Genomic DNA, 27,315 nt, shown 5'->3' on the forward strand with positions numbered 1-27,315 from the left:
AGGAGAATCGCTTGAACCCTGGAGGCGGAGGTTGCAGTGAGCCGAGATCGTGCCATTGCACTCCAGCCTGGGCAACAAGAGAAACCCCGTCTCAAAAAAAAAAAAAATTATTTTACTTTTTTTTAGAGACAGAGTCTCACTCTGTCACTCAGGCTGGAGTGCAGTGGCGCCATCTCCGCTCACTGCAGCCTCAACCTCCTGGGCTCAGGCAATCTTCCTGTTTTGGTCCCCCAGGTAGCTGAGATTACAGACACGCACCACCGTGCTTGGCTAATTTATGAATTTTTTTTTTTTTTAGTAGAGATGGGGTTTCACCATGTTGGCCAGGCTGGTCTCAAACTCCTGACCTCTGGTGATCTGCCTGTCTCAGCCTCCCAAAGTGCTGGGATTACAGGCATGAACCACCGTGCCCGGCCTGAATCTTTTATTTTTTGTAGAAACAGGGTGTCTCTATGTTGCCTAGGCTGGTCTAGAACTCCTGGCCTCAAGCAATCCTCCCTCCACGGCCTCCCAAAGTGCTGGGGTTACAGGCGTGAGCCACTGCACCCTGCCAATAATTTTTTAAAGTATCACAGAAAAGTCCAATACACATTTTTTTTTTTTTCAGGTGGAGTCTCGCTCTGTCACCCAGGCTGGAGTGCAGTGGCGCGATCTCGGCTCACTGCAACCTCCACCTCCCGGGTTTATGCAATTCTCCTGCCTCAGCCTCCCAAGTAGCTGGAATTACAGGTGCCCGCCACCACACCCGGCTCATTTTTGTGTTTTTAGTAGAGATGGGATTTCGCCATGTTGGCCAGGCTGGTCTGGAACGCCTGACCTCAGGTGATCTGCCCCCCTCAGCCTCCCAAAGTGCCAGGATTACAGGCGTGAGCAACCACGACAGGCCCAAAACACATTACCAGGCAGGAGCCTGCTGCCTCCTGGGCCCGCCCCCACCCCTGCCCCGCCTCCAGTCAGGCCTGGCCCCGCCCCTGCCCCGCCCACCTGCGTGAGCAGCATGAAGGCGTTGTCTGCGCGCAGGTTCTTCTTCAGAAACTCCACGCAGTGGGCCTCGAGCGCTGGCACCGCGTACTTCTTGGCGGTGTACAGCGTGGTCATCACCGTCTCCGGGCCAATCTGCACCTCGTCCGAGTAGAGAAACCTGCAGAGGCAACGCAGGTGGCCGTGAGGTGGGACCGCCATGCCCGCCCCCAGGGGAGAGCAGTCAGGGGACCACTCAGATCTTTAGACTCGGCCACCTGCCCTTGAGACGGCAGGATCCAAACACCCCACATCAGGTTCCCCGAGGAACTTTCCAGAATTAGCCCCTGTCCGTTGCCCTCTGACCTAGGGACACGACTTGGCAAGGTGGTCGCCCATGAAAACGAGCAAGAGGCTGAAGCCATCTACAGGGCACACACCCGGAAGCGTCTACACGGCCTGTCTCGTTCTGCCCGGGATGCCCCAGGAGAGGGCACTGGGAGCTGGGTGTCTACTCCTTGGGCGCCTTTTCCATGAGGCACTCTTGGTTCCCCACCTCAGGCACCACCGAAAACCTCAGCCACTTCTGGGTGGATCACAGAACCCAACACACTAATTAGGATCATGGATAATCATGGACGCTATTACCGTCTGCCAGCGAGGGGCCCACACCACACTGAAAACGATGCCAGCGAGGGGCCCACACCACACTGAACACGATGCCAGCAAGGGGCCCACACCACACTGAACACGATGCCAGCGAGGGGCCCACACCACACTGAAAATGATGCCAGTGAGTGGCCCACACCACACTGAACACGATGCCAGCGAGGGGCCCACACCACACTGAACATGATGCCACCGAGTGGCCCACACCACACTGAATACAGATCAGAGGTTGGGCCAATCAAAAATAGAAGCACAGGCCGGGCCCGGTGGTTCACGCCTGTAATCCCAGCACTTTGGAAGGCTGAGGCAGGCAGATCGCCTGAGGTCAAGAAGTGCCAGACCAGCCTGGCCAACATGGTGAAACCTTGTCTCTACTAAAAATACAAAAATTAGCGGGCCTGGTGGTGCGTGCCTGTAGTCCCAGCTACTCAGGAGGCTGAGGCAGGAGAATCACTTGAACCTGGGAGGCAGAAGTTGCAGTGAGCTGACATCATGCCACTGCACTCCAGCCTGGGGACAGAGCGAGAATCCGTCTCAAAAAAAGAAAAGCACATAGCCGGGCGCAGTGGCTCACGCCTGTAATCCCAGCACTTTGAGAGGCCGAGGCGGGCGGATCACTTGAGGCCAGGAGTTAGAGACTTGCCTGGCCAACATGGCAAAACCCCCTCTACTAAAAATATAAAAATTAGCCAGGTGTGGTGGCAGACACCTGTAATCCCAGCTACTTGGGAGGCTGAGGCAGAAGAATCGCTTGAATCCAGGAGGCACAGGGTGCAGTGACCCAAGACTGTATCACTGCACTCCAGCCTGGGAGACAAAGTGAGACTCCATCTCAAAAAAAATAAAATAAAAAATAAAAAATGTCTCCAGCCTGGAGCAGTGGCTCACATCTGCAATCCCAGCACTTTGGGAGGCAGAGGCGAGAGGATCGCCTGAGGCCAGGAGTTGGAAACCAGTGTGGGCATAGTGAGATCCTGTCTCTAAACACATTTTTTTTTCCGCTGGGCGCGGTGGCTCACGCCTGTAATCCCAGCACTTTGGGAGGCTGAGGCGGGAGGATCACGAGATCAGGAGATCGAGACCATCCTGGCCAACATGATGAAACCCGGTCTCTACTAAAAATACGAAAATTAGCTGGGCGTGGTGGTGCGTGCCTGTAGTCCCAGCTACTCGGGAGGCTAAAGCAGGAGAATCGCTTGAACCTGGGAGGCAGAGGTTGCAGTGAGCCAGGATCGTGCCACTGCACTCCAGCCATGGTGGCAGCACACTACTCCATCTCAAACAAAACAAAACAAAACAAAACAAAACAAAATTCTTTTCTCTCCCAGCCTATCGGTGGCATTTTCACTGTGCCGGTATTGTCCTTTGAGGTATACCTTTTTAACATTTTCCCTAAGTCCAATGTCTTTGTTTATTCTTTTCTTGCCTGTGTCTTTGGCGTCATATCCAAGTAATCATGGGCAAATCCAATGTCATGAAGATTTGATTCTGGTTTTTCTTTTTTTGCTGTTATTGAGACAGAGTCTCGCTCTGTCTCCCAAGCTGGAGTGCAGTGGCGCGATCTTGGTTCACTACAACCTCCGCCTCCCAGGTTCAAGTGATTCTCCTGCCTCAGCTTCCTGAGTAGCTGGGGTTACAGATGCCTGCTACCATGCCCAGCTAATTTTTGTATATTTGTAGAGATGGGGTTTTGCCATGTTGCCCAGGATGGTCTCGAACTCCTGACCTCAGGTGATCTACCCACCTCAGCCTCCCAAAGTGCTGGGATTACAGGTGTGAGCCACCGCGCCTAGCCATACTTTGGATTTTTTTTTTTTTTTTTTTTGAGAGGGAGTCTCGCTCTGTTGCCCAGGCTGGAGTGCAGTGGCATGATCTCGGCTCACTGCAAGCTCCGTCACCTGGGTTCACACCATTCTCCTGCCTCAGCCTCCTGAGTAGCTGGGACTACAGGTGCCTGCCACCACGCCCGGCTAATTTTTTTGTATTTTTAGTAGAGATGGGGTTTCACCGTGTTAGCCAGGATGGTCTCGATTTCCTGACCTCGTGATCCACCCACCTTGGCCTCCCAAAGTGCTGGGATTACAGGCGTGAGCCACTGCGCCCGGCCACTTCGGATTCTTCTAAGTATTTTACAGGTCTAGGTCTTACATTTTGGACTTTGATCTATTTTTTTTTAATTTCGAGACTGAGTCTTGCTCTGTCGCCCAGGCTGGAGTGCAGTGGCATGATCTCCGTTCACTGCAACCTCCACCCCCTGGGTTCACGCCATTCTCCTGCCTCAGCCTCCCAAGTAGCTGGGACTACAGGTGCCCGCCACTACACCCAGCTAATTTTTTTATTTTTTATTTTTGTATTTTTAGTAGAGATGAGGTTTCACCATGTTAGCCAGGATGGTCTCAATCTCCCGATCTCGTGATCCACCCGTCTCAGCCTCCCAAAGTACTGGGATTACAGGCATGAGCCACCTTGCCCGGCCTGGACTTTGATCTATTTGAGTTAATTTTTATATACAGTAAGGTAAGGGTCTAACTTCATTCTTCTGCATGTGGATTTCCAGTTGTGCCTGTGCTATTTGTTAAACTCTCTTTTCTGTTGAATGGCCTTGGCACCCTTGCCAAAAATTATTTAACCCGGCCAGGCGCGGTGGCTCAAGCCTGTAATCCCAGCACTTTGGGAGGCCGAGGCGGGCGGATCACAAGGTCAGGAGATCGAGACCATCCAGGCTAACACGGTGAAACCCCGTCTCTACTAAAAATACAAAAAATTAGCTGGGCGTGTTGGTGGGCGCCTGTAGTCCCAGCTACTCGGGAGGCTGAGGCAGGAGAATGGCGTGAACCCGGGAGGTGGAGCTTGCAGTGAGCCGAGATCGCGCCACTGCACTCCACCCTGGGGGACAGAGCAAGACTCTGTCTCAAAAAAAAAAAAAAAAAATTATTTAACCCTATGTGCAAAGGTATTTATTTCTGAGCTCTCTGTTCCATTCCATTGGTCCCCATATTCTGTCCTTACGCCAGTACCACACAGTTTTGATGACTGTAGCTTCGTAATGAGTTTTGAAATCAGAAAGTATGAGCCTTCCAACTTTGTTCTTTTTCAAGATCGTTGTGGCTATTCAAGGTCCCTTGGGATTCCATATGAATTCTAGGGTAGTTTTTCTATTTTTGCAAAAAAACAGTAATTCTGATAGGGTTATACTGACTGCAGATCACAGTGGGTTGTGTGGACATCTTAACAATATTCCCTTCAGTCCAGGCGCGGTGGCTCACGCCTGTAATCCCAGCACTTTAGGAGGCCGAGGTGGGCGGATCACGAGGTCAGGAGATTGAGACCCTCCTGGCTAACACGGTGAAACCCCATCTCTACTAAAAATACAAAAAATTAGCTGGGCGCAGTGGCGGGCGCCTGTAGCCCCAGCTACTCGGGAGGCTGAGGCAGGAGAATGGCGTGAACCTGGGAGGTGGAGCTTGCAGTGAGCCGAGATCACGCCACTACACTCCAGCCTGGGGACAGAGTGAGACTCCATCTCAAAAAAAAAAAAAAAAAACCGAAACAATATTCCCTTCAATCTATGGACATGGAATGTGTTTCCATTTATTTGTCTTTTTAAATTTCTTTCACTGATGTTTCCTGTTTGTTTTTTGTTTGTTTTGTTTTGTCATTGTTATTTTTTGTTTGTGTATTCCAGCTTGGGCAACAAGAGCAAAACTCTGTCAAAAAAAAAGAAAAAGAAAAGCAGGGAACTGGCCCGGCACGGTGGCTCATGCCTGTAATCCCAGCACTTTGGGAGGCTGAGGCGGGCAGATCACCTGAGGCCAGGAGTTTGAGACCAGCCTGGCCAGCATAGAGAAACGCTGTCTCTACTGAAAACACAAAAATGAGCTGGGTGTGGTGGTGAATGCCTGTAATCCCAGGTACTCAGGAGCTGAGGCAGGAGAATCACTTGAACCAGGAAGGCAGAGGTCTCAGTGAGCTATCACACCACTGCACTCCATCCTGGGCAACAGAGCAAGACTACGTCTAAAAAATATAAAATAAAAAGGGTGCCTCTGGGCTGGGCGCAGTGGCTCAGGCTTGTAATCCCAGCACTTTGGGAGGCTCAGGTGGGTGGATCATGATGTCAGATGGAGACCATCCTGGCTAACACAGTGAAACCCCATCTCTACTAAAAATACAGAAAAATTAGCAGGGCATGGTGGCACGAGCCTGTAGTCCCAGCTACTTGGGAGACTGAGGGAGGAAAATCACTTGAACCCAGGAGACTGAGGTTGCAGTGAGCCAAGATCACGGCACTGCACTCCAGCCTGGGCAACAGAGCGAGACTCCACCTCAAAAAGAAAAACAAAAGGTGCCTTTGGAACCCCTCACTGCGCAGGAACGTTCTAGAAATCTCCACCAAGCTAGGGCATCCGAGCTGGTGTCAGACAGGGTCTACGTTCTCTGAGGTCCCCCTCCCCGGGCCCAGCTCCCCAGCAGGAAGCATCCGGAAGCATTACTTGAGCAGTGCGAGGAAGGCGGCGGGTTCCACGTCGGGCAGCTCGATCTCCGTGGATGTTGTGGCCATTCCCCCGTTGAACATGGCATCAAAGACGGCGCTGCCCACGGCCAGCACGAACCTGGCACAGGAGAGAGGAGGCCCTGGTTAACCCCGTGGCCGCCACCACACGGCCGGGAGGTCCTGCCCAGTATCCTGGGTGACCACCCCACTAGGGCTCCCTGCCAGCCCCCAGCAGGCATGTGCCAGGCCCCCCGATGGCAGAGGCTTCTGGAAGCGGCCTGGGACAGCAGGAGGGTGATGCAGATGGACCCACGGCAAGGACAGGCAGGGCTAGGACCATGCCCTGGGCCACACAGGGCCTCACGCTCTGCCAGCCCTCACCATCCTCTTTCCTTCCAGGCGTCAGGCACACACTCATTCACTCATGCCCATATGCACTGCATGCATTTATTCATACGTGTTCATTCACACATTCATTCACACATGCATTCACACATGCATTCATTCACATGTGTTCATTCACACATGCATTCATTCACACATTCATTCACATATGCAGTCACTCACTCATTCAGACATGCATTCATTCCCACATGTGTTCATTCACGCAGTCACTCGCTCATTCACATGCGTTCATTCACACGTGTTCATTCACACATGCGTTCATTCACACATTCATTCACACATGCGTTCATTCACTCGCTCATTCATTTACATATTCACTCATTAACTCATTTCCATGTACATTCACTCATACGCATGCACTCATTCATTCATCCACACATGCATTCAATGACCCACTGATTCATTCCCGTGGGCATTCACTCACTCATTTATGACACATGCCTTCATTCATTCACTTTCTCATTCATCGCACACTCATTCACTCATTCATTCACCCATTCACACACACATTCGTTCATTCCCGCATGCACTCATCCACTTAGTCTCATTATTCATTCATTCATTCACACACTCATCTACTCTTATCACTTTCCTGCTCACGCATTCCCTCATCGGCACACGCTTTCCCAGGGAGTCAGCTACAGGCACAGGGCCTGGCCTCACCGAGGGAGACAGACCGGGACCAAATGGCTGAACAGCCCCCACTGAGTGAAGGAAGAGAGAGGAGCGTGGTCCTGTTGGGAACGCAACGCCCAGGGAAGGCCTGTGGGGTCATCTGAGCCGCCACGCCCATGGGGAAGGGCATGGAGGCCCAGGGAACAGCAGGAGCGTGGGAGGAGCGTTAGAAGGCACCAGGGGTGGCCCCAGCTGGGAAAGCGGTGGCTGTGAGGACGCTGTGGGTTCTGCCCTGTGTGGAGCACAGGCTGCCTATGGGGCCCACTCAGTGGCTCAGATCTTCGGTATCCGAACAGGCAGGAGGGTGCGGTGGGCACAGAAAGGCTGCTGGTGCCTCCCTAGCCTCCGCCAGAGCCGGCTATGAACCCGCGTTTGGCCAGGTGTGTAAGGGGCGGGGAGGACTCCACGGCTCCCAGGCTCAGGACGCCACTCTGTGCTGTCCATGTGCGGTCCCCAGGGCCTGCCCCCACGATGCCCTCCCAGGGGGCTGAGACCACACACAGCATAGGGGGGGTCCCGGACACTCAGCAGGAGCACAGACACTCGCGGGGCGGGTTCATAGACGCTGGTGGGGCGGGTTCGTAGATGCTCGAAAAGTGGGATCATAGACACTCGGCCTGTGTGCGGCGGAGCACCTGCCCCCGGACGTTGCGGTCCCTGCGTCACCTCTTCCCCACCTGTCCCCTTCCAGGGCTCCCACCACAGCAAGTGCCAGCTCTCAACAGCCTCTCCATGCCCGGAAAGCTCCGGAGCTGCAGGTGGTTCCCCATGGATGGGACCTGCTTTTCACTCCTGCACGGCTCCACCTCCAGGCCTGGCTGGGCGACCTCCACACAGCTCCCGGGAAAGCCCCCGTCTTCCGAGGAGAAGCTCCTCGCTCTCCTCCCACCACACGCGCCCCCGACCCCCACAGGCCCTCAGCCCATCCGGTCCAGCCCAGGGCTTGACTGCGCCCGAGAGTCAGGTTAGAAACCAACGCAGTGACTTCCACACGGACCCCGACCACAGCGTCCACATCTGCCCCGAACCTCGGAATGCGAGGCTCCATGGAAATAGGCCCGTGCTAACGCCATGAGTCAGGACAAAGGCGACGAGGAAGGTGGGCCCCAACCAGTCGCTGGCGTCCTTGGAAGAAGGAGAAACAGGCCAGGCACGGTGGCCCACGCCTGTCATCCCAGCATGTGGGAGACCAAGGCGGGAGGATCGCTTGAGCCCAGGAGTTTGAGACCAGCCTGGGCAACACAGTGAGACCCCATCTCTGGAACACTGAAAATTAGCCAGGCATGGCCGGGCGCGGTGGCTCACGCCTGTAATCCGAGCACTTTGGGAGGCCGAGGCGGGTGGATCATGAGGTCAGGAGATCGAGACCACGGTGAAACCCCGTCTCTACTAAAAATACAAAAAATTAGCCGGGCGCGGTAGCAGGCGCCTGTAATCCCAGCTACTCCGGAGGCTGAGGCAGGAGAATGGCGTGAACCCGGGAGGCGGAGCTTGCAGTGAGCCGAGATCACGCCACTGCACTCCAGCCTGGGCGACAGAGCGAGAGACTCCGTCTCAAAAAAAAAAAAAAAAGAAAAAGAAAAAGAAAAAGAAAATTAGCCAGGCATGATGGTGAGCAACTGCAATCCTAGCTACTCAGGAGGCTGAGGCAGGAGAATGGCGTGAACCTGGGAGGTGGAGGTTGCAGTGAGCAGAGCTCACGCCACTGCACTCCTGCTTGGGTGACAGAGCAAGACTTCGTCTCAAAAAAAAAAAAAAAAAAAAAAAAGAAACAGAGTGGGCGGCTGCATGGAGACGGAAGCAGGGACTGGAGCGATGCCGCCACAGACCAAGGACGTCTGGAGTCCCCAGAAGCTGGGTGGGGCAGGAGGATGCTCCCTTGAGCCTCCAGAGGGAGCACCACCCTGGGACGCCTTGATCCATGGTCCTGGGCTCCGGGACTGGCAGAGGATGAACCCACTGAGTTTGACTCCCCAGTGTGTGGGCATTGGGACTGCCGCCCGCCCGTCTGCCCTCCTGGCCGCGTCCTCAGGGGCCCAGGCCTCAGGGCCCTGCACCACCATCACCTACAGCCGGTGCCCCAGGACAAACGCTTCCTTCCCACGTGATGTTCCAGAAATAGAGTGCCTGTGCGTGGGACTTCTCTTTCTTGATTTAAAAACGCATCTTGGTCTCCTGTGGGGAAAACCTCTGAGGAGGGCTCAAAAGCAGAAAGCAGGAGGCACTGAAGTGGGCCCGGCGTGGGCCGTCCATGCACAGTTTGGAACCAGGGAGCCCCTCTGACATGGGCGGGTCCCCAGGCAGCTCTGCCGGTCTCCAAGGCAGGGGCACCTCCAACACTGAGCTCCTCCCTGGAGACACCCTCATGGGCCTTCAGGATCTGACCCATGGACACCGCTACTGCCTCCTCTGCCCACCGTGAGTCCCCAGCCCCACTCCCGGCCATTCCCCACTTCATGTATCCGTAACCCCTTCCCCCTCCAAACAAATCGAGAACACACGGCCACACAAAAACACATCCACAATTGCTCACAGCAGCACGATTCCCACCTCCGAACGGGGGAAACAACCAGTGTCCATTGACAGACACGGCGCGACCACCCACGCGCCGGAACACAACCCAGCCACAAACAAGAACGAGGCTCTGATGCACGACCCGGCGCAGATGCACCTTGAGGACGTCACACTCTATGAGAGACGCCAGGCACAGAAGTACAAATCCTGTGTGATCCACTCCTACGAGGTCCCCAGAGTCCTCAGATTCAGACAGAAAGCACGATGGGGGACGGGCACAGTGACTCACGCCTGTCATCGCAGCACTTTAGGAGGCTGAGGCGGGCAGCCCACCTAAGATCAGGAGTTCGAGACCAGCCTGGCCAACATGGTGAAACCCCGTCTCTATGAAAAATACAAAAATTAGCCAGGTGTGGTGGTGGACACCTGTAGTCCCAGCTACTCAGGAGGCTGAGGCAGGAGAATCACTTAGAACCCAGGAGGTGTCGGGCATGGTGGCTCACACCTGTAATCCCAGCACTTTGGGAGGCCGAGGCAGGCAGATCACGAGGTCAGGAGATGGAGACCATCCCGGCTAACACAGTGAAACCCCGTCTCTAGTAAAAATACAAAATATTAGCCTGGTGTGGTGGCACCTGTAATCCCAGATACTCAGGAGGCTGAGGCAGGAGAATTGCTTTAACCCTGGAGGCGGAGGTCGCAGTGAGCTGAGATCGTGCCACTGCACTGCAGCCTGGGCTATAAGACTGAGACTCCATCTCAAAAAAAAGAAAAAAAAAAAAAAAAAAAAAAAAAAACCCAGGAGGCAGAGGTGGCAGTGAGCCGAGATCTGCACTCAAGCCTGGACAGCAAGAGCGCAACTCCATCGCAAAAAGAAAAGAAAACAGGTTAAAACCGAAAGAACTGTAGGTGCACAAAGGGCCAATGATTCCGTGATTTAATCTACACAACGGAACCTCCATGAAGAGCCCTAAACCACAGAGCTGAGCTTCCAAGCTGGTGACTTTGTCCATGTGCCGCGAGGGTGGCCATCCCAAGCCCACAGGACACAGGTGCAGTTGCTCTGATACCCTCTGGGCATGTGAACCTCTTCATCTGGCTGCAGGATGTCCTTGTTGTTGTTTTTGTTTTTTGAGACGGAGTCTCGCTCTGCCGCCCAGACTGGAGTGCAGTGGCACAATCTTGGCTCACTGCAACCTCTGCCTCCCGAGTTCCAGTGAGTCTCCTGCCTCAGCCTCCCGAGTAGCTGGGATTACAGGCATAGCACCACCATGCCTGGCTAATTTGTGTATTTTTTAGTAGAGACGGGGTTTCACCATGTTGGCCAGGGTGGTCTCGAACTCCTGACGTCAGATGATCCGCCCGCCTCTGTCTCCCAAAGTGCTGGGATTACAGGTGTGAGCTACCACACCTGGAAGAGATGTCCTTTATTAAATCTTTCATTTATTTTTATTTCATTTTTATTTTTAGTTTTTACAGGTGTGGTCTCACTCTGTCACCCAGGATGGAGTGCAGTGGCACAATCATAGCTCACTGCAGCCTCAACCTCCTGGGCTCAAGCAATTCTCCCACCTCAGCCTCCCAGTAGCTGGGAACACACACACACAAGCCACAATGCCCAGCTAACTGTTAAATGTTTTGTACAGACGGGGTCTTGCTATGCTGCCCAGGCTGGTCTCAAACGCCTGGGCTCAAGCGATCCTCCCAGTTCAGCTGCCCAAAGTGCTGTGATTACAGGCAAACTGGTAACTGTATTTCTCAAAGTTCTGTGGGCTGTTATGGCTAACCATCAACTTCAAGGACGGAGATGGGGGACTCCTGATTTTAGTCAGAGAGAAGTGTGGGTCACCTGGGGACTCGCCCTTGCAACAGGCATCTGACGTGGGTGGCACGGGGCTCGGCTGACCACCTGTGGGGTCTATGCTCACTCTGGATGGTGGGTGTGAGGGTTGAGTTAAATTGTAGGATGCCGCCGGGCACGGGGGCTCACGCCTGTAATCCCAGCGCTTTGGGAGGCCGAGGTGGGCAGATCACGAGGTCAGGAGATCGAGACCATCCTGGCTAACACGGTGAAACCCCATCTCTACTAAAAATACAAAAAAAAAAAAAAAAAATTAGTCAGGTGTGGTGGCGGGCGCCTGTAGTCCCAGCTACTCAGGAGGCTGAGGCAGGAGAATGGTGTGAACCCGGGAGGCAGAGCTTGCAGTGAGCCGAGATTGCGTCATGGCACTCCAGCTTGGGTGACAGAGTGAGACTCTGTCTCAAAAAAAAAAAAAAGAAAAAAAAATTGTAGTATGCCCAGTTTGTATCCACAAGATGAGGAATTACTTGCTGTGGAAAACCCACACACGGTGCCAGAACTCCTGTAAGGAGTAAAAACAGATTTTTCTTTATATCTAAACAGAAACCACGAGAGCTGGAGTGGCTACGTCAACATCAAAAGAAAGACGCCACTTTGGGAGGCCAAGACAGGAGGATCGTTTTAGCCCAAGAGCTGAAGACCAGCCTGAGCAATGTAGCAAGACTCTGCCTTGCCTGTTTTTCTACAAAAAGTTTAAAAATTAGCCGCACATAGGCCGGGTGCAGTGGCTCACCCCTGTAATCCCAGCACTTTGGGAGGCCGAGGCAGGCAGACCGCAAGGACAAGAGTTCAAGACCAGCCTGGCCAACATGGTGAAACCCTGTCTCTGCTAGAAAAGTACAAAAATTAGCCAGGCATGGTGGCGTGCGCCTGTAATCCCAGCTACTCGGGAGGCTGAGGCAAGAGACTTGCTTGAACCCGGGAGGTGGAGGTTGCAGTCAGCCAAGATCGCATCATTGCACTTGAGCCTGGGCGACAGGGCAAGACTCCGTCTCAAACAAACAAACAAACAAAAAAGGCCAGGCGCGGTGGCTCACACCTGTAATCCCAGCACTTTGGGAGGGCAATCACATGAGGTTGGGAGTTCAAGACCAGCCTGACCAACACAGAGAAATCCCGTTTCTACTAAAAATACAAAATTAGCCGGCTGTGGTGATGCATGCCTGTAATCCCAGACACTCGGGAGGCTGAGGCAGGAGAAGAATCGCTTGAACCCGGGAGGCAGAGGTTGTGGTGAGCAGAGATCACGCCATTGCACTCCAGCCTGGGTAACAAAAACGAAACTCTGTCAAAGAAAAAAAAAAAAAAAAGAAAGAGACAAAGAAAGAGAAAGAAAAGAAAAAAGAATCTCTGGACCCCAAAATCTACGCCAAAAGGAAAAATCAAGCTAGAACCGCTTAGCGCAAACCAGCCTTCTGTTCTATTCCTTAAAAAGACAGCCACTAAGATAAAAAAGCTACATACCTCCCTCCCAATCTGTCCACAAGGAAATTCCTTGCGCACAGAGGACAGAGAGAACTCAGCCATCCCTCTGCTCACTGAGATAAATGGGTATCTGATTGCTGCCTTTGGAAAGGCTCATCAGAAACTCAATGCAATGGTCTGTTTCTTACCTATGACCTGGAAGCCCCTCCCTGCTAAGTTTCCTCCCTTTCTGGACTGAACTAATGTTCATTTTACATATATTGATTAATGTCTCATGTCCCCCTAACGTGTATAAAACCAGCCTGTGCCCCGACCACCTTGGGAACATACCATCAGGACTTCCTGAGGCTGTGTCATGGGCATGCGTCCTTAATGTTGGCAAAATAAACTTTTTTTTTGAGACGGAGTTTCACTCTTGTTGCCCAGGCTGGAGTGCAATGGCGTGATCTCAGCTCACCACAAAATCTACCTCCCAGGTGCAAGCAATTCTCCTGCCTCAGCCTCCCGAGTAGCTGGGATTACCGGCATGCATCACCACGCCCGGCTAATTTTGCATTTTTAGTAGAGACGGGGTTTCTCCATGTTGTTCAGGCTGGTCTCGAACTCCCGACCTCAGGTGATCCACCTGCCTTGGCCTCCCGAAGTGCTGGGATTACAGGCGTGAGCCACCGTGCCCGGCCAGGCAAAATAAACTTTCTAAATTGACTGAGACCTGTCTCGGATATTTAGGGTTCACATAACAAATCTTCATATATACCCACTGAATCTAAAATAAAATCAGGCCAGGAGCAGTGGCTCATGCCTATAATCCCAGGACTTTGGGAGGCTGAGGCAGGAGGATCACTTGAGCCCAAGAGTTTGAGACCAGCCTCAGCAACAACAGAAAGACCTCATCTCCACAAAAAAATTTTTATTTTTTTTTTTGAGATGGAGTCTTGCTCTGTCGCCCAGGCTGGAGTGCAGTGGTGCCATCTCGGTTCACTGCAACTCCTGCCTCCCAAGTTCAAGCGATTCTCCTGCCTCAGCCTCCCAAGTAGCTGGGACTACAGGTGCCCACCACCACGCCCGGCTAATTTTTTTGTATTTTTAGTAGAGATGGGGTTTCACCGTGTTAGCCAGGATGGTCTCAATCTCCTGACCTCGTGATCCGCCCGCCTCGGCCTCCCAAAGTGCTGGGATTACAGGCGTGAGCCACTGCGCCCGGCCAGGAATTCTTCTGACAGCCAAATTCCATGGAATCTGTGAACCGCCGTTTGTTTCTGCACTCACCGGCTAGTCTGCGGGTTTTCTGGTTTTCAGCTACTGTGAATCATGCCGCTCTGAGCATTCATGCACAAGGCTGTGTGAGGCCATAGATTCTCCTTCTCTTGGATAAATGCCTCGGAGTGGAATGACCCTGACGTTTAACATTTTCTTTTTTGAGACAGGGTCTCACTCTGTCACCCAGGCTGGAGTGCAGTGCTATGATCACAGCTCAAAGCAGCCTTGACTTCCTGGGCTCAAGTGATCCTCCTGCCTTAGCCTCCTGAGTACCTGGGACTAGGGCGTGCACCACCATGCCTGGCTAATTTTTAAAATTATTTTTTAGCCAGGCGCAGTGGCTCATGCCTGTAATCCCAGCACTTTGGGAGGCCGAGGCGGGCGGATCACCTGAGGTCAAGAGTTCGAGACCAGCCTGACCAATAGGATGAAACCCCATCTCTACTAAAAATACAAAACTTAGTCAGGTGTGGTGGCCGGAGCCTGTAATCCCAGCTACTCAGGAGGCTGAGACGGGAGAATTGCTTGAACCCAGGAGGCAGAGGCTGCAGTGAGCCAAGATCACACCACTGCACTCCAGCCTGGGAATAAGAGCAAAACTCCGTCTAAAAAAAAAAAAAAAAAAAAAAAAATATATATATATATATATATATATATATATATATATATATTCTTTAGCAGGGAGCAGTGGCTCACGCCTGTAATCCCAGTGCTTTGGGAGGCCAAGTTGGGAGGATCACCTAAACCCACAAGTTCAAGACCAGCCTGGGCAACATAGCAAGACCCCATCTCTACTAAACAGAAAAAAATTAGCCGAGCATGGTGGTGCATGTCGGTAGTCCCAGCTACTTGGGAGGCTAAGGTGGGAGGACTGTTTGAGCCCAGGAGCTGGAGGCTGCAGTGAGCCATGATCGAGCCACTGAACTCCAGTGTGGGTGACAGAGTGAGATCCTGTCTCTAAAAAAAAATTTTTTTTATTTTAAAAAAGTCCAAGAGTCCAAGGGGTCAATACTAGCCACACACGGCTATTTAAATCTAAATCCAAATTCAGCTGAATTCAACATTCAACTGCTCGGTCACGCTGTCCACATTTGTAGTCGGTACTGGCCACATGAGTGCCTAGTACTGGACAGCACAGATGCAAACCATCCTGGTTACTACAGGATACTCTACCCCAGAGCACAAGACCACAGAACCCACAGAAAAACTGTTAAACCTAATAAGGCTTCAGGAAGAAATAGTCCAAACCAGATAAAAGTAAACATGCCAGCTATTCGGGAGGCTGAGGCAGGAGAATCACTTGAACCCGGGAGGCGGAGCTTGCAGTGAGCTGACACTGCGCCACTGCACTCCAGCCTGGCGACAGAGCGAGACTCCGTCTCAAAAAAAAACAAACAAAAAAAAAGTAAACATGCAAAAATCTAAAATCTACAGCTTTCAGACCAGCCGCGGTAGCTCACACCTGATATCCCAGCACTTTGGGAGACTGAGGTGGATAGATCACGAGGTCAGGAGTTCGAGACCAGCTTGGCCAACATAGTGAAACCCCATCTCTACTGAAAATACAAAAAAATTAGCCTGGTGTGCCGGCGGGCTCCTGTAATCTCAGCTACTCAGGAGGCTGAAGCGAGAAAATCGCTGGAACCCAGGAGCCAGAGGTTGCAGTGAGCCGAGATCGTACCATTGAGCTGTAAAACAACTAAATCAGGCCGGGCGTGATAGTTCATGCCTGTAATCCGGGCACTTTGGGAGGCCAAGGTGGGCAGATCACCTGAGGTCACGAGTTTGAGACCAGCCTCAACATGGAGAAACCACGTCTCTACTAAAAATACAAAATTAGCCAGGCATGGTGGTGCATGCCTGCAATCCCAGCTACTTGGGAGGCTGAGGCAGGAGAATCGCTTGAACCTGGGAGGCGGAGGTTGCAGTGAGCCCAGATTGCGCCATTGTACTCCAGCCTGGGTAACAAGAGTGAAACTCCATCTCAAAAACAAACAAACGAAACACCTAAATCAAAACCTTAACAATAAACGTACAAGAACTGTATTAGAAAAATCACCCAACTTTATGTCCTTAGAAAGACCAATCTCCTCGATAAATTCCTTTATCACTTCGCGAACTGATTCTCAAGATCATCAGGCACTATTAGGCCAGGGCTGGAAACTATGGCCCGTAGAGGGAATCTGACCCACCACTTGTTTTTGCAAATAAAGTTTTGTTTTTTTTTTCTGAGACAGAGTTTCGCTCTTGTTGCCCAGGCTGCAGGGCAATGGCACTATCTCAGCTCACTGAAACCTCCTCCTCCCAGATTGAAGCCATTCTCCTGCCTCAGCCTCCTGAGTAACTGGGATTACAGGTGCCCACCGCCATGCCCAGCTAATTTTTTTTATTTCTTATTTTTTTGAGACAGAGTCTCACTCTATCGCCCAGGCTGGAGTGCAGTAGCGCAATCTCGGCTCACTGCAACCTCTGCTGCCCAGGTTCAAGCAATTCTCCTGCCTCAGCCTCCCAAGCAGCTGGGATGACAGGCGCCCGCCACCACGCCCGGCTGATTTTTGTATTTTTAGTAGAGACAGGGTTTCACCATCTTGGCCAGGCTGGTCTCAAACTCCTGACCTCATGATCCACCTGCCTCGGCCTCCCAAAGTGCTGGGATTACAGGCGTGAGCCACTGCACTCAGCCAATTTTTGTATTTTTAGTAGAGACAGAGTATCACCATGTTGGCCAGGCTGGTCTTGAACTCCTGACCTAAGGTGATACTCCTGCCTCGGCCTCCCAAAGTGCCAGGATTACAGGTGTAAGCCCCCACACCTGGCCAATAAAGTTTTATTAGAACACAGCTATTCTTGCTCAGTTGCTTGTTGATTTATGGCTTTTTGTGCTGCTATGGCAGAATTAAGTAGTTGCAACTGAGACAGTATGGCCTGCCAAAAATATTTACTATCTGACCCTTCACATGAATTTGCTGGCACCTGTGTCTTTCATCTGTTTTGGTTCTGTTTTACACAGACAAGGTCTCACTATGTTGCCCCACACTGGTACCAAACTCTTGGCTTCAAAAGATCTTCCCACCTTAGGCCAGGGGTGGTGGCTCACGCCTGCAATCCCAGTACTTTGGGAGGCCGAGGATAGCCTGAGGTCAGGAGTTCGAGACCAGCCCGGCCAACATGGCGAAACCCCGTCTCTAAAAATACAAAAATTAGCTGGGTGTGGTGGTGCACGCCTGTAATCCCAGCTACTCGGGAGGCTGAGGCAGGAGAACTGCTGGAACCCAGGAGGCAGAGCTTTGCAGTGAGCCAAGATCGTGCCACTGCACTCCAGCCTGGGCAACAGAGTGAGACTCTGTCTCAAAAAATAACAATAATAAAATAAAACACAGAATATAAGTTCCATGAGGAAGGAGATGTTTTTCTGTCATATTCACCTCCTGTAGCCAGGATTGTATTTCAGTGAGTATCTGTAGGGTGGACAGATGGGTGGATGTGGGTGACTGATTCTAGAAGAGTAAATGTGTCAGACCAGCTGAGAAAGTCTTTTTTTTTTTTTTTTTGAGACAGAATTTTACTCTTTTTGCCCAGGCTGGAGTGCAGTTGTGCGATCTCAGCTCACTGCAACCTCCACCTCCCAGGTTCAAGCAATTCTCCTGCCTCAGCCTCCCAAGTAGCTGGGATTACAGGCACCCGCCACCATGCCTGGTTAATTTTGTATTTTTAGTAGAGACAAGGTTTCACTATGTTGCCCAGACTGCTCTCAAACTCCTGACCTCAGGTGACCCACCTGCCTCAGCCTCCCAAAGTGCTGGGATTACAGGGGTGAGCCACTGCACCTGGTTTTTTTTGTTTTGTTTTTAGGCAGAGTCTCGCTGTGTTGCCCAAGCTGGAGCGCAGTGGTGCAATCTCAGCTCGCCACAACCTCTGCCACCCAGGTTTAAGTGATTCTCCTGCCTCAGCCTCTCAAGTAGCAGGCGCACGCCACCGTGCCTGGGTAATTTTTGTATTTTTAATACAGACAGAGTTTCACTATGTTGGCCAAGCTGGTCTCGAACTCCTGACCTCAGGTGATCTGCCCGCCTCGGCCTCCCAAAGTGCTGGGATTACAGGCATGAGCCACTGTGCCTGGCTTTTTTTTGTTTGTTTGTTTGTTTTTTGAGATGGAGTCTCGTTTTGTCGCCCAGGCTGGAGTACAGTGGCACAATCTTGGCTCACTGCAAGCTCCGCCTCCCAAGTTCATGCCATTCTCCTGCCTCAGCCTCCCGAGTAGCTGGGACTACAGGCGCCCGCCACCATGCCTGGCTAATTTTTTGTATTTTTAGTAGAGACGGGGTTTCACCATGCTAGCCAGGATGATCTCGGTCTCCTGACCTTGTGATCCGCCCGCCTCAGCCTCCCAAAGTGCTGGGATTACAGGCGTGAGCCACCGCGCCCGGCCTTTTTTCTTTTCTTTTTTTTTTTAAGAGACAGGGTCTCACTCTATCGCCCAGGCTGGAGTGCAGTGGTAGGATCATGGCTCACTGCAGCGGCAACCTCCCAGGCTCAGGTGATCCTCCTACCTGAACCTCCTGAGTAGCAGGGACCACAGGCGCACACCACCATGTCTAAGTAATGAGGTCTCGCTATATTGCCCAGGCTGGTCTCGAACTCCTGGGGTCAAGTGATCCTCCCACCTCAGCCTCCCAAAGTGCTGGGATTACAGATGTGAGCCACTGCAGTCAGCCTGAAAAGTCTTCACAAGGAATAAAGTTGGGAAGAATTTGGTGAGCAGTTCTCAAAACATACTATAAAGCAGCAATCACCAAACAATGTGTTAGGGAACAAGGACTTACAAAGCAGTCAATGAAATGGGAGACCCCAGAACACACTTCTTTTTTTTTTTTTTTTTCCAAGACAGAGTCTCCCTCTGTCGCCCAGGCCAAAGTGCAGTGGCACAATCTTGGCTCACTGCAACCTCCACCTCCTGGGTTCAAACGATTCTCCTGCCTCAGCCTCCCCAGTAGCTGGGACTACAGGCACACACCACCCACCACGCCTGGCTAATTTTTGTGGTGCTTTTTTCCTTCTTTTTTGAGGCGGAGTCTCAGCCTGTTGCCCAGGCTGGAGTGCAGTGGCGCGATCTTGGCTCACTGCAACCTCCACCTCCCAGGTTCAAGCAATTCTCCTGCATCAGCCTCCCAAGTAGCTGGGATTACTGGTGCCCACCGCCACACCAGGCTAATTTTTCATATTTTTAGTAGAGACGGGGTTTCACCATGTTGGCCAGGCTGGTCTCAAATTCCTGACCTCGTGATCTGCCTGACTCGGCTTCCCAAAGTGCTGGGATTACAGGCGTGAGCCACCGCACCCAGCCAGATTGTTCTACTTTTAGACCTCGCTACATTGCTGACAGTTCCATGATAGAGGGAATAAAGATACTTTAGGCAGGGCACGGTGGCTCACACCTGTAATCCCAGCACTTTGGGAGGCCAAGGTGGGTGGATCACAAGGCCAGGAGATCGAGACCATCCTGACTAACACGGTGAAACCCCGTCTCTACTAAAAATACAAAAAAATTAGCCGGGCGTGGTGGCAGGTGCCTGTAGTCCCAGCTACTCGGGAGGCTGAGGCAGGAGAATGGCGTGAACCCAGGAGGCGGAGCTTGCAGTGAGCCGAGATTGCACCACTGCATTTCAGCCTGGGCAACAGAGCAAGACTCTGTCTCAAAAAACAAACAAACAAACAAAATACAAAAATTAGCTACGCATGGTGGCAGGCACCGGTAGTCCCAGCTACTCGGGAGGCTGAGGCACCAGAATCACTTGAATCCAGGAGGCATAGGTGGCAGTGAACCGAGATCTCGCCACTGCACTCGAGTCTGGGCAACAGGGCAAGAGTCAATCTCAAAAAAGAAAAAAAAAAGGCCTGGTGTGGTGGCTCACGCCTGTAATCCCAGCACTTTGGGAGGCCGAGGCGGGTGGATCACGAGGTCAGGAGATTGAGACCATCCTGGCTAACATGGTGAAACCCTGTCTCTACTAAATGTACAAAAAAGTAGCCAGGTGTGATGGCGGGCGCCTGTAGTCCCAGCTACTCAGGAGGCTGAGGCAGGAGAATGGCGTGAACCCAGGAGGCGGAGCTTGCAGTGAGCCGAGACCGCGCCACTGCACTCCAGCCTGGGCGACACAGCGAGACTCCATCTCAAAAAAAAAAAAAAAAAGAAAGGTATTTTAGATACTAACTTCATGGGACCGGCTGATGTGTACATCCACAAAAGTGCAACCCTGGAGATCTTCAGTCCTCCCCTGGAGCCCCATGAGAGAATCAGATGTTTCATTCCCACAGATCATTCAATGCACAATCACTACGTGTCTACTGTGTGCCAGGCTCCAGCGTGCTGAGATGGACGGGTGCTCATCCAGGACCGGGGAACAGCCCAGAAGCCGTGTGCAACCCCTGGCCTCCTCCCCAGCACAAATGCCGACCCCTGCGTTACAGTCCCAGACACTGGGGCCACCACCAAGGCCTGCTCCCAGCCTCCTCTCTGACATGTCTCAGTTCACCCTGCACCCCAGCCAGGGACCACGCCGAAGCCCAGGCCACCTGCTCTCATCACAGCTGGCAAGGCCCAGCCCCTCTCTGCTCATCATCATCAGTAAACTCCAGACTTTATCCCAGCACCCCCAGTTCTTCCAGACATCCCCCCACCTTTTTTTTTTTTTTGAGACGGAGTCTCGCCCTGTCACCGAGGCTGGAGTGCAGTGGCGCGATCTCGGCTCACTGCCATTTCTGCCTTCCGGATTCAAGCAATTCTCCTGCCTCAGCCTCCGAGTAGCTGGGATTACAGGTGCGTGCCACCACGCCCAGCTTATTTGTGTATTTTTAGTAGAGACAGGGTTTTGCCATGATGGCCAGGCTGGTCTCGAACTCCTGACCTCAGGTGTCTGCCCGCCTCGGCCTCCCAAAGTGCTGGGATGACAAGCGTGAGTCACTGCGCCCGGCCTCAACTGCTGTTTTCTATCTGCTGTGTGGCCTGCGGCTGTCAGCAATGCATCGGGTCCATTTGTTCCCACAGCCCCAGGACAGACGTGTCTGAGTGACCGTTTCAAACATGGAAACTGAGGCACAGGGCACTTGGGACGCACTGCTCTGCGGACCTCTCAGCCCCGGGTGCTGCCAACGCATCCAAGTCAGTACTTGTCCCTCCTCAGCCTGTCCTGGCTTGTGATGCTCCAGCCAGAAGTCTGGGGACCCCCGCCACAGCCTCCCACTCCCTCACCTGCCAAGCTGCCTCCTCTCCTGGCCACAGCAACTCGCTTCCTCCAAAGAGGACCTGCACCCTCTACCCCTCATTTCTGCCGTCCCCACCGAGCCCCCTGCTGTCTCCTGCCTGGAGTCTGCAGCTGCTACTCCCCAGCCTCGCTCCTGGGCCCCTCCACGGCGCGTTCCACCCTCAACGCGGATCCGGTCATGCTGGGCCACAGGGCCCCCCTCCCTCCTCCTGCTCCGGCCTTGCCATGGCTTCTAACTGCCCAGCCCCTCTGGGCTCTGGACCTTCCATCCCTGAGCCTGGGGCACTGCATTCTCCATCAACATCACCTGCTCAGGGGGTCGATCTGGACCAGATCAGTGCCCCCTGTCCATTTTCAGCCCTCCTGAAATGCTAAGGAAATAAGATGACCTTTGGACAAGGCAGTTTTGAACTGCACGGGCCCACTCACACATGAATTTTTTCAATAAAGGTTGCCCCGAGGGTGCCGGCCTCTCCTGCCTCCCCTTCCACCTCTGCCACCCCCGAGACAGACCCGTCCTCCTGCTCCTCCTCCTGCTCCTCCTCCTCCTCAGCCCTCAATATGAACACAAGGACAGAGGCCTTCATGATGGTCACTTCCACTGTGTGAACAGCAAACAGGATTTCTCCTTTTATTTTTTTTTCCTTTTTTTTTTGAGACAGAGTTTTGCTCTGTCGCCCAGGCTGGAGTGCAGTGGCGCAATCTCGGCTCACTGCAACCTCCGCCTCCCAGGTTCAAGTGATTCTCCTGCCTCAGCCTCCTCAGTAGCTGGGATTACAGTTGCACACCACCACATCCGGCTAATTTTTTGTATTTTTAGTAGAGACGGAGTTTCACCATGTTGGCCAGGATGGTCTCGAACTCCCGACCTCATGATTCGCCCGCCTCGGCCTCCCAAAGTGCTGGGATTACAGGTGTGAGCCACCGCGCCAGGCCTGTCCTTTTTTTTTTGAGATGGCGTGTCACTGTGTCGCCTGGGCTGGAGTGCAGTGGCGCAATCTTGGTTCCCTGCAACCTCCACCTCCTGGGTTCACAAGATTCTCCTGCCTCAGCCTCCTGAGTAGCTGGGATTACAGGCGTGCGCCACCTTGCCCGGCTAATTTTTGTATTTTTGTAGAGACAGGGTTTCACCGTGTTGACCAGGCTGGTCTTGATCTCCTGACCTCGTGATCTGCCCGCCTCGGCCTCCCAAAGTGCTGGGATTCCAGGCGTGAGCCCCCGCACCCAGCCCCTTAGACTCTTCTGGATATATTTTCTGGTCTCCAGCCTCCGTTATTGTGAGAACAGGAAGCAGGTGTGCATGGACCGAGTGCCCTCACAAGGCCTCCGGTCAGCAAGAAGCCATTCCTAGTTAAGTTCGTGGGAGTCAAAAGTTGTACTCAGATTTGAGCTGAGTGGGGGTCCACGCCCCTAACCCTGCATGTCGAGGGTCCGCTGTCCCAGGCCCGCCCACCTTACCTCGCTGCCATCTCCCGCTGGGCCTCACTGCCCTCTCCTGAGCCCCCAGGGACAGACCCCTCACCTACTTTTCTCCAAGGGGTCCTTGTCCTGCCTCCATCCTCCTCATTTCGCAACCGAGCCAGCGGTCCCTCAGGTATAATCGCGTACATGTCCCAAGGTCAGCCAGTGCCCAGGGGGCCCCACCTGCCCCTCAAACAGAAAGCCTGGGATTCTCCAACTGCACCTGCTGCTGGGTGAGTTCCAGCTGCATCCAACCTACCCCTCCCCAAAGAGCAGGAAGACCGCCCAGGTGGAGGGAGCAAACACACCGCCCCTCACCCCAAGCTAGGAGAGGCCCAGCAGCTAAGGATGACAGAGACAGGACGGCGACAGGGACGGCACGAGCCGCAGGAGGCCCCGGAACCCTCCAGGGGCAGGAATCTCTGCTAAGTACCGCCCAGGGCAGGACCCCACCAGAGGAGACCCAGCTGCCCATACACACCCAGGAAGAAGCCAGAACAGGTTAACAAAAGCACCCGAAGGTCAGAAGGACCCTCCTCCTCCAGGCCCCGCAGCAAGAAAACCCAGCCCCTGCCCCCCGACCAATGAGGGGCAGGGTAAGAGGGACCTGGGAGTGGAGGGAACCTGGGGCCTGGGGCCAGTACCCGGCACACTGGCAAAGACAGATACTGGGCCAAACCCGCTTCTTTCCCAGAAAGGAGGCCTGGGGGCTGGGGAGGGAAGGACCCCGGAGCTGGGGGTCTCTCGGTTGGAAGGGCTCGGAGACGGGAGTCTGGGCGGGGGTCTAGGGTGGTGGCCTGGTGGCAGGGGGTCATAGGATGGGGTGCAGGGGGTAGCAGGGCCCAGGGGAAGCAGCCTCCTGCAGAGTCCAGGGTCGGGAGCCTGGCAGCGGCGGAGCCGGAGGCGGGTGGTCACTGAAGTGGGAGGTGGCAGGGCCCAAGGGTCTCTGGCTGAGGTGGGGGTCCGGGACTGGAGGGGCTGTGGATGGTAGTCTATGATCTGGACTGCAGGGCGGGCAGGGGGTATCCCTGGAGGGGAACAGCATGGTTTGAAGGTCTCTGATCCAGATCATGTGCTGAGCCTGGGGGTCTCTGGTGGGGGTCAGTGGGTCTGGAGGCAGCGGGGAGGACGCAGGGAGCAAGGCCTAGGGGTCTTGGGGCACAGGGGTGCGGGTGGGAGTGGCAGGATGGTGGGGGAAGAGGGAGGGGTCTTGTGGGTCATGGGTGGGGATGGAGGAAATAGCAGGACCCCTGGAGGGAGGGGTCCTGGAGTTCAGGGGTCATAGGTTGGGGGTTACGGACTGAGGTGGTGAGGACTGGGGATGGCGGGCGTCTCAGGTGCGAGTGGAGGAGTTGCACCATCCTGGGGTGCAGGGGTGACACACCTGAGTGTGGCGGGGTCCCAGGGGGCCCCGGGAGTAGAGAGTGGAAGGGCAGCGGGCAGCGGTGAAGGACCTGGGGAAGGAGGGGTCCTGGAGAGTCCCCGGGCACAGGGATGGAGGGGTCACCGGTAGGGGTCCCAAGGGGAGAGGGGAGGCAGGCAAGGGTGCAGGGCCTGGGGATGGAGGGGTCCTGAGGGTCCCCAGGTGCAGGGATGGAGGAGTGTGGCATGTGGGGACATGGGTCCTATGGACAGTGGGCTGGGGTCCTGGGAATGGAGGAGATGGGGGTACACGTCCCAGGGTTGGAGGGTCACAGGAGTCCCAGGGGTGGTGGGTGGGGTGCAGGGCCAGAGCATGGAGGGGACCCAGGGATGCAGGCTGGGTGGGGTCCAGGGATGGAGGGGCCTGGGGTGCAGGCAGGGGTTCCGGCCGTAGGTGGAGGGGCCCAGGGATCTGGGGGCAGAGGTGTCTGGGGGCCTGGGGTGCAGGGAGGGGTGAGGTCCAGGGGTGGAGGGTCCTGGGGATGGAAGAATGGAGGGTCTTAGGGTGCAGGTTGGGGGTGGTGGGCCCTGAGGATGAAGTATCTGGGGTCCTGGGGTGCAGGCCCAGGCTGCAGGGGCCTGGGAGTGCAGGCAGGGGGTGGAGGGTCCTAGGGTGCAGGCAGGGGGTGGAGGATCCTGAGGATGGGGCATTCAGGGTCCTGGGGTGCTGGCTGGGTGGGGTTCGAGGATGGAGGGGCCCAGGGGCTCCAAGTGCAGGCCGAGTTGGAGGGTCCCAGGAACGGAGGCTACCGGAGTGCAGGCTGGGTGGGTCCAGGGACGGAGGAGAGCAGGGGTCCCAGGGGCACAGGGCCTGGGGTCTCGGGGAACAGGCTGGGGGTGCAAGCCAGGGGTGGAGGATCCGGGGGTCCTAGGGATGGAGGGGTGCAGAGGCCCAAAGTGCAGGCCTGGTGGGGTCTGGGAACAGAGAGGTGCAGGGGCAGGGACAGAGGGGTGCAGAGCCCAGGGAACTGGGTGGAGTCTGGCGATGGACGGGTGCAGGCCCCGGGGTGCAGGCTGAGTTGGGTTCGGAGCCTGAGGATGCAGGGGTGCAGGGGTCCCGGGGACAGAGGGGTGCAAGGCGCAGGGATGGAGGGGTGCAGGAGTCCTGGGGCCGGAGGGGTGCAGGGGTCTCGGGGACAGAGGGGTGTAGGGCCTCAGGTGCAGGGCCCGGGCAGCAGGCTGGGTGGGTCGGGGCCAGGGCCGGCGGGGTCGGGGCGCCCACCTGTGCGCGGGGATGCGCTGCGAGCTGAGCCCCTTGCCCACCAGGAAGTGCACGTCGCACAGCACCTCGTTGTTGAAGAGGAAGGCGAAGCGCTCCTGCACGGTGGGCTTGCTGGCCTGCCAGTTGTACGCGGCCTCGCGCTGCAGCGCCGCCGCCCCCGGGCCCGCCGCCTCCTCCGCCCGCTCCGCGCCCGCGGCCTGCGCGTCTGTCCCGGGGCCCGGCGGGGCGGGCGGCGTCGGTCCGGGGGCAGCGGCGGCGGCGGCGGCGGCGGCGGCGGCCGCGGCCGCCGCGTTGCCGGGGGCCGGGGTGGCGGCGGCGTTGGCGCTGGGCCCGGGACTGCCCCCCGCGCCTGGGCCGACCCCGACCCCCGGCGGGCACGACGCGCGCCCGCCGCTCCCACCCGCCGCCATTTTGTCGCTGCGGCGCGGGCGGGGGATGGGAGGAGGGACAGAGGGAGGGGAGGGGAGGAGGGAGGGAGGGGAGGAGGGAGGGAGGGGAGGAGGGGAAAAAAGGAGAGTAGGAGGGGGAGGAGGGAGGGGGAGAGGGGAGGGGAGGAGGGAGGGGAGGGGAAGAGGGAAGGAGGGAGGGGAGGAGAGGGAGGAGAGGGAGAGGAAAGGAGGGGAGGGGAGGAGGGAGGGGAGGGGAGGAGGGAGGGGAGGGGAAAGGAGGGGAGGAGGGAGGGAGGGGAAAGGAGGGGAGGAGGGAGGGGAGGGGAAAGGAGGGGAGGAGGGAGGGGAGGGGAAAGGAGGGGAGGAGGGAGGGAGGGGAAAGGAGGGGAGGAGGGAGGGGAGGGGAAAGGAGGGGAGGAGGGAGGGGAGGGGAAAGGAGGGGAGGAGGGAGGGAGGGGAAAGGAGGGGAGGAGGGAGGGGAGGGGAAAGGAGGGGAGGAGGGAGGGGAGGGGAAGAGGGAAGGAGGGAGGGGAGGAGAGGGAGGGGAGGAGAGGGAGAGGAAAGAAGGGGAGGAGGGAGGGGAGAGGGGAGGGGAGAGGGGAGGTGAATGGGGGAGGGTGTTGCAGGGGAGGGGAAGGAAGAGCAGGAGGGGCCTGTAGAGGGGCGGGGCGGGTGGAAGACCTCTTGCTCCACTCCCTAAGCATCCTGACCTGAAGCCCAGACTCCAGACCGAGGTCCAGAATTTGGGGTCCAGGCCCCAGACTCCAGACCGGGGATCCTAAACCCTGGATCCTAAACCCTGGAGCACAGACCTCAGTCCAGGACCCCAGGCCTCAGACCTTGAATCCTAGATCCCAGACTCTGAACACCAGACTTCAGACCCCGGATTCCAGATCCCATACCTCAGACCCGAACCCCCAACCCAAAGACCAAGCGCCAACTCCAGACCCTAGACCCTGGACCCAGGTGGCGGGCCTGCTCTCCGGCGCAGGCTCCACTGTACAGAGACATAGCCTGAGGCCGGGAAGCTGCGGATGAGCGGGCGGGGTGCAGGCCACATGCACTCACACTCAGCAGAGGCCCGGCACCCTCTCCAGGCCAGGTGTGGGGAGTGGTCAGTGTGGACGGAGCTGGGACTCCCCCAAAACGCTTACTACATACATAATATCAAGGTAGACAAATGCCACAAAGATTGAGGAACCAGGTCGGGCACAGTGGCTCACCCCTGTAATCCCAACACTTCTGGAGGCCGAGGCGGGTGCATCACCTGAGGTCAAGAGCTCGAGACCAGCCTG

At 55.2% G+C, this 27,315-nt stretch overlaps 1 protein-coding gene across 1 annotated transcript in view; it reads right to left on the bottom strand.

Moving 5' to 3' along the window:
• The window catches only part of BTBD2 (BTB domain containing 2), a 32,786-nt gene extending 6,730 nt beyond the window's left edge, over positions 1-26,056 (bottom strand). Inside the window, exons 1-3 of the mRNA XM_055247026.2 lie at positions 25,632-26,056; positions 6,123-6,242; positions 985-1,141 (exon numbers count right to left, since the gene is read on the bottom strand). Coding sequence (XP_055103001.1) covers positions 985-1,141; positions 6,123-6,242; positions 25,632-26,041 — 687 coding nt within the window. The 5' untranslated portion in view covers positions 26,042-26,056. The remainder of the gene's footprint in view (positions 1-984; positions 1,142-6,122; positions 6,243-25,631) is intronic.
• Positions 26,057-27,315: the final 1,259 nt, after the last annotated feature.

This window comes from Symphalangus syndactylus, chromosome 17, assembly GCF_028878055.3.
Source record: "Symphalangus syndactylus isolate Jambi chromosome 17, NHGRI_mSymSyn1-v2.1_pri, whole genome shotgun sequence".
NCBI classification, from domain to species: Eukaryota; Metazoa; Chordata; class Mammalia; order Primates; family Hylobatidae; genus Symphalangus; species Symphalangus syndactylus.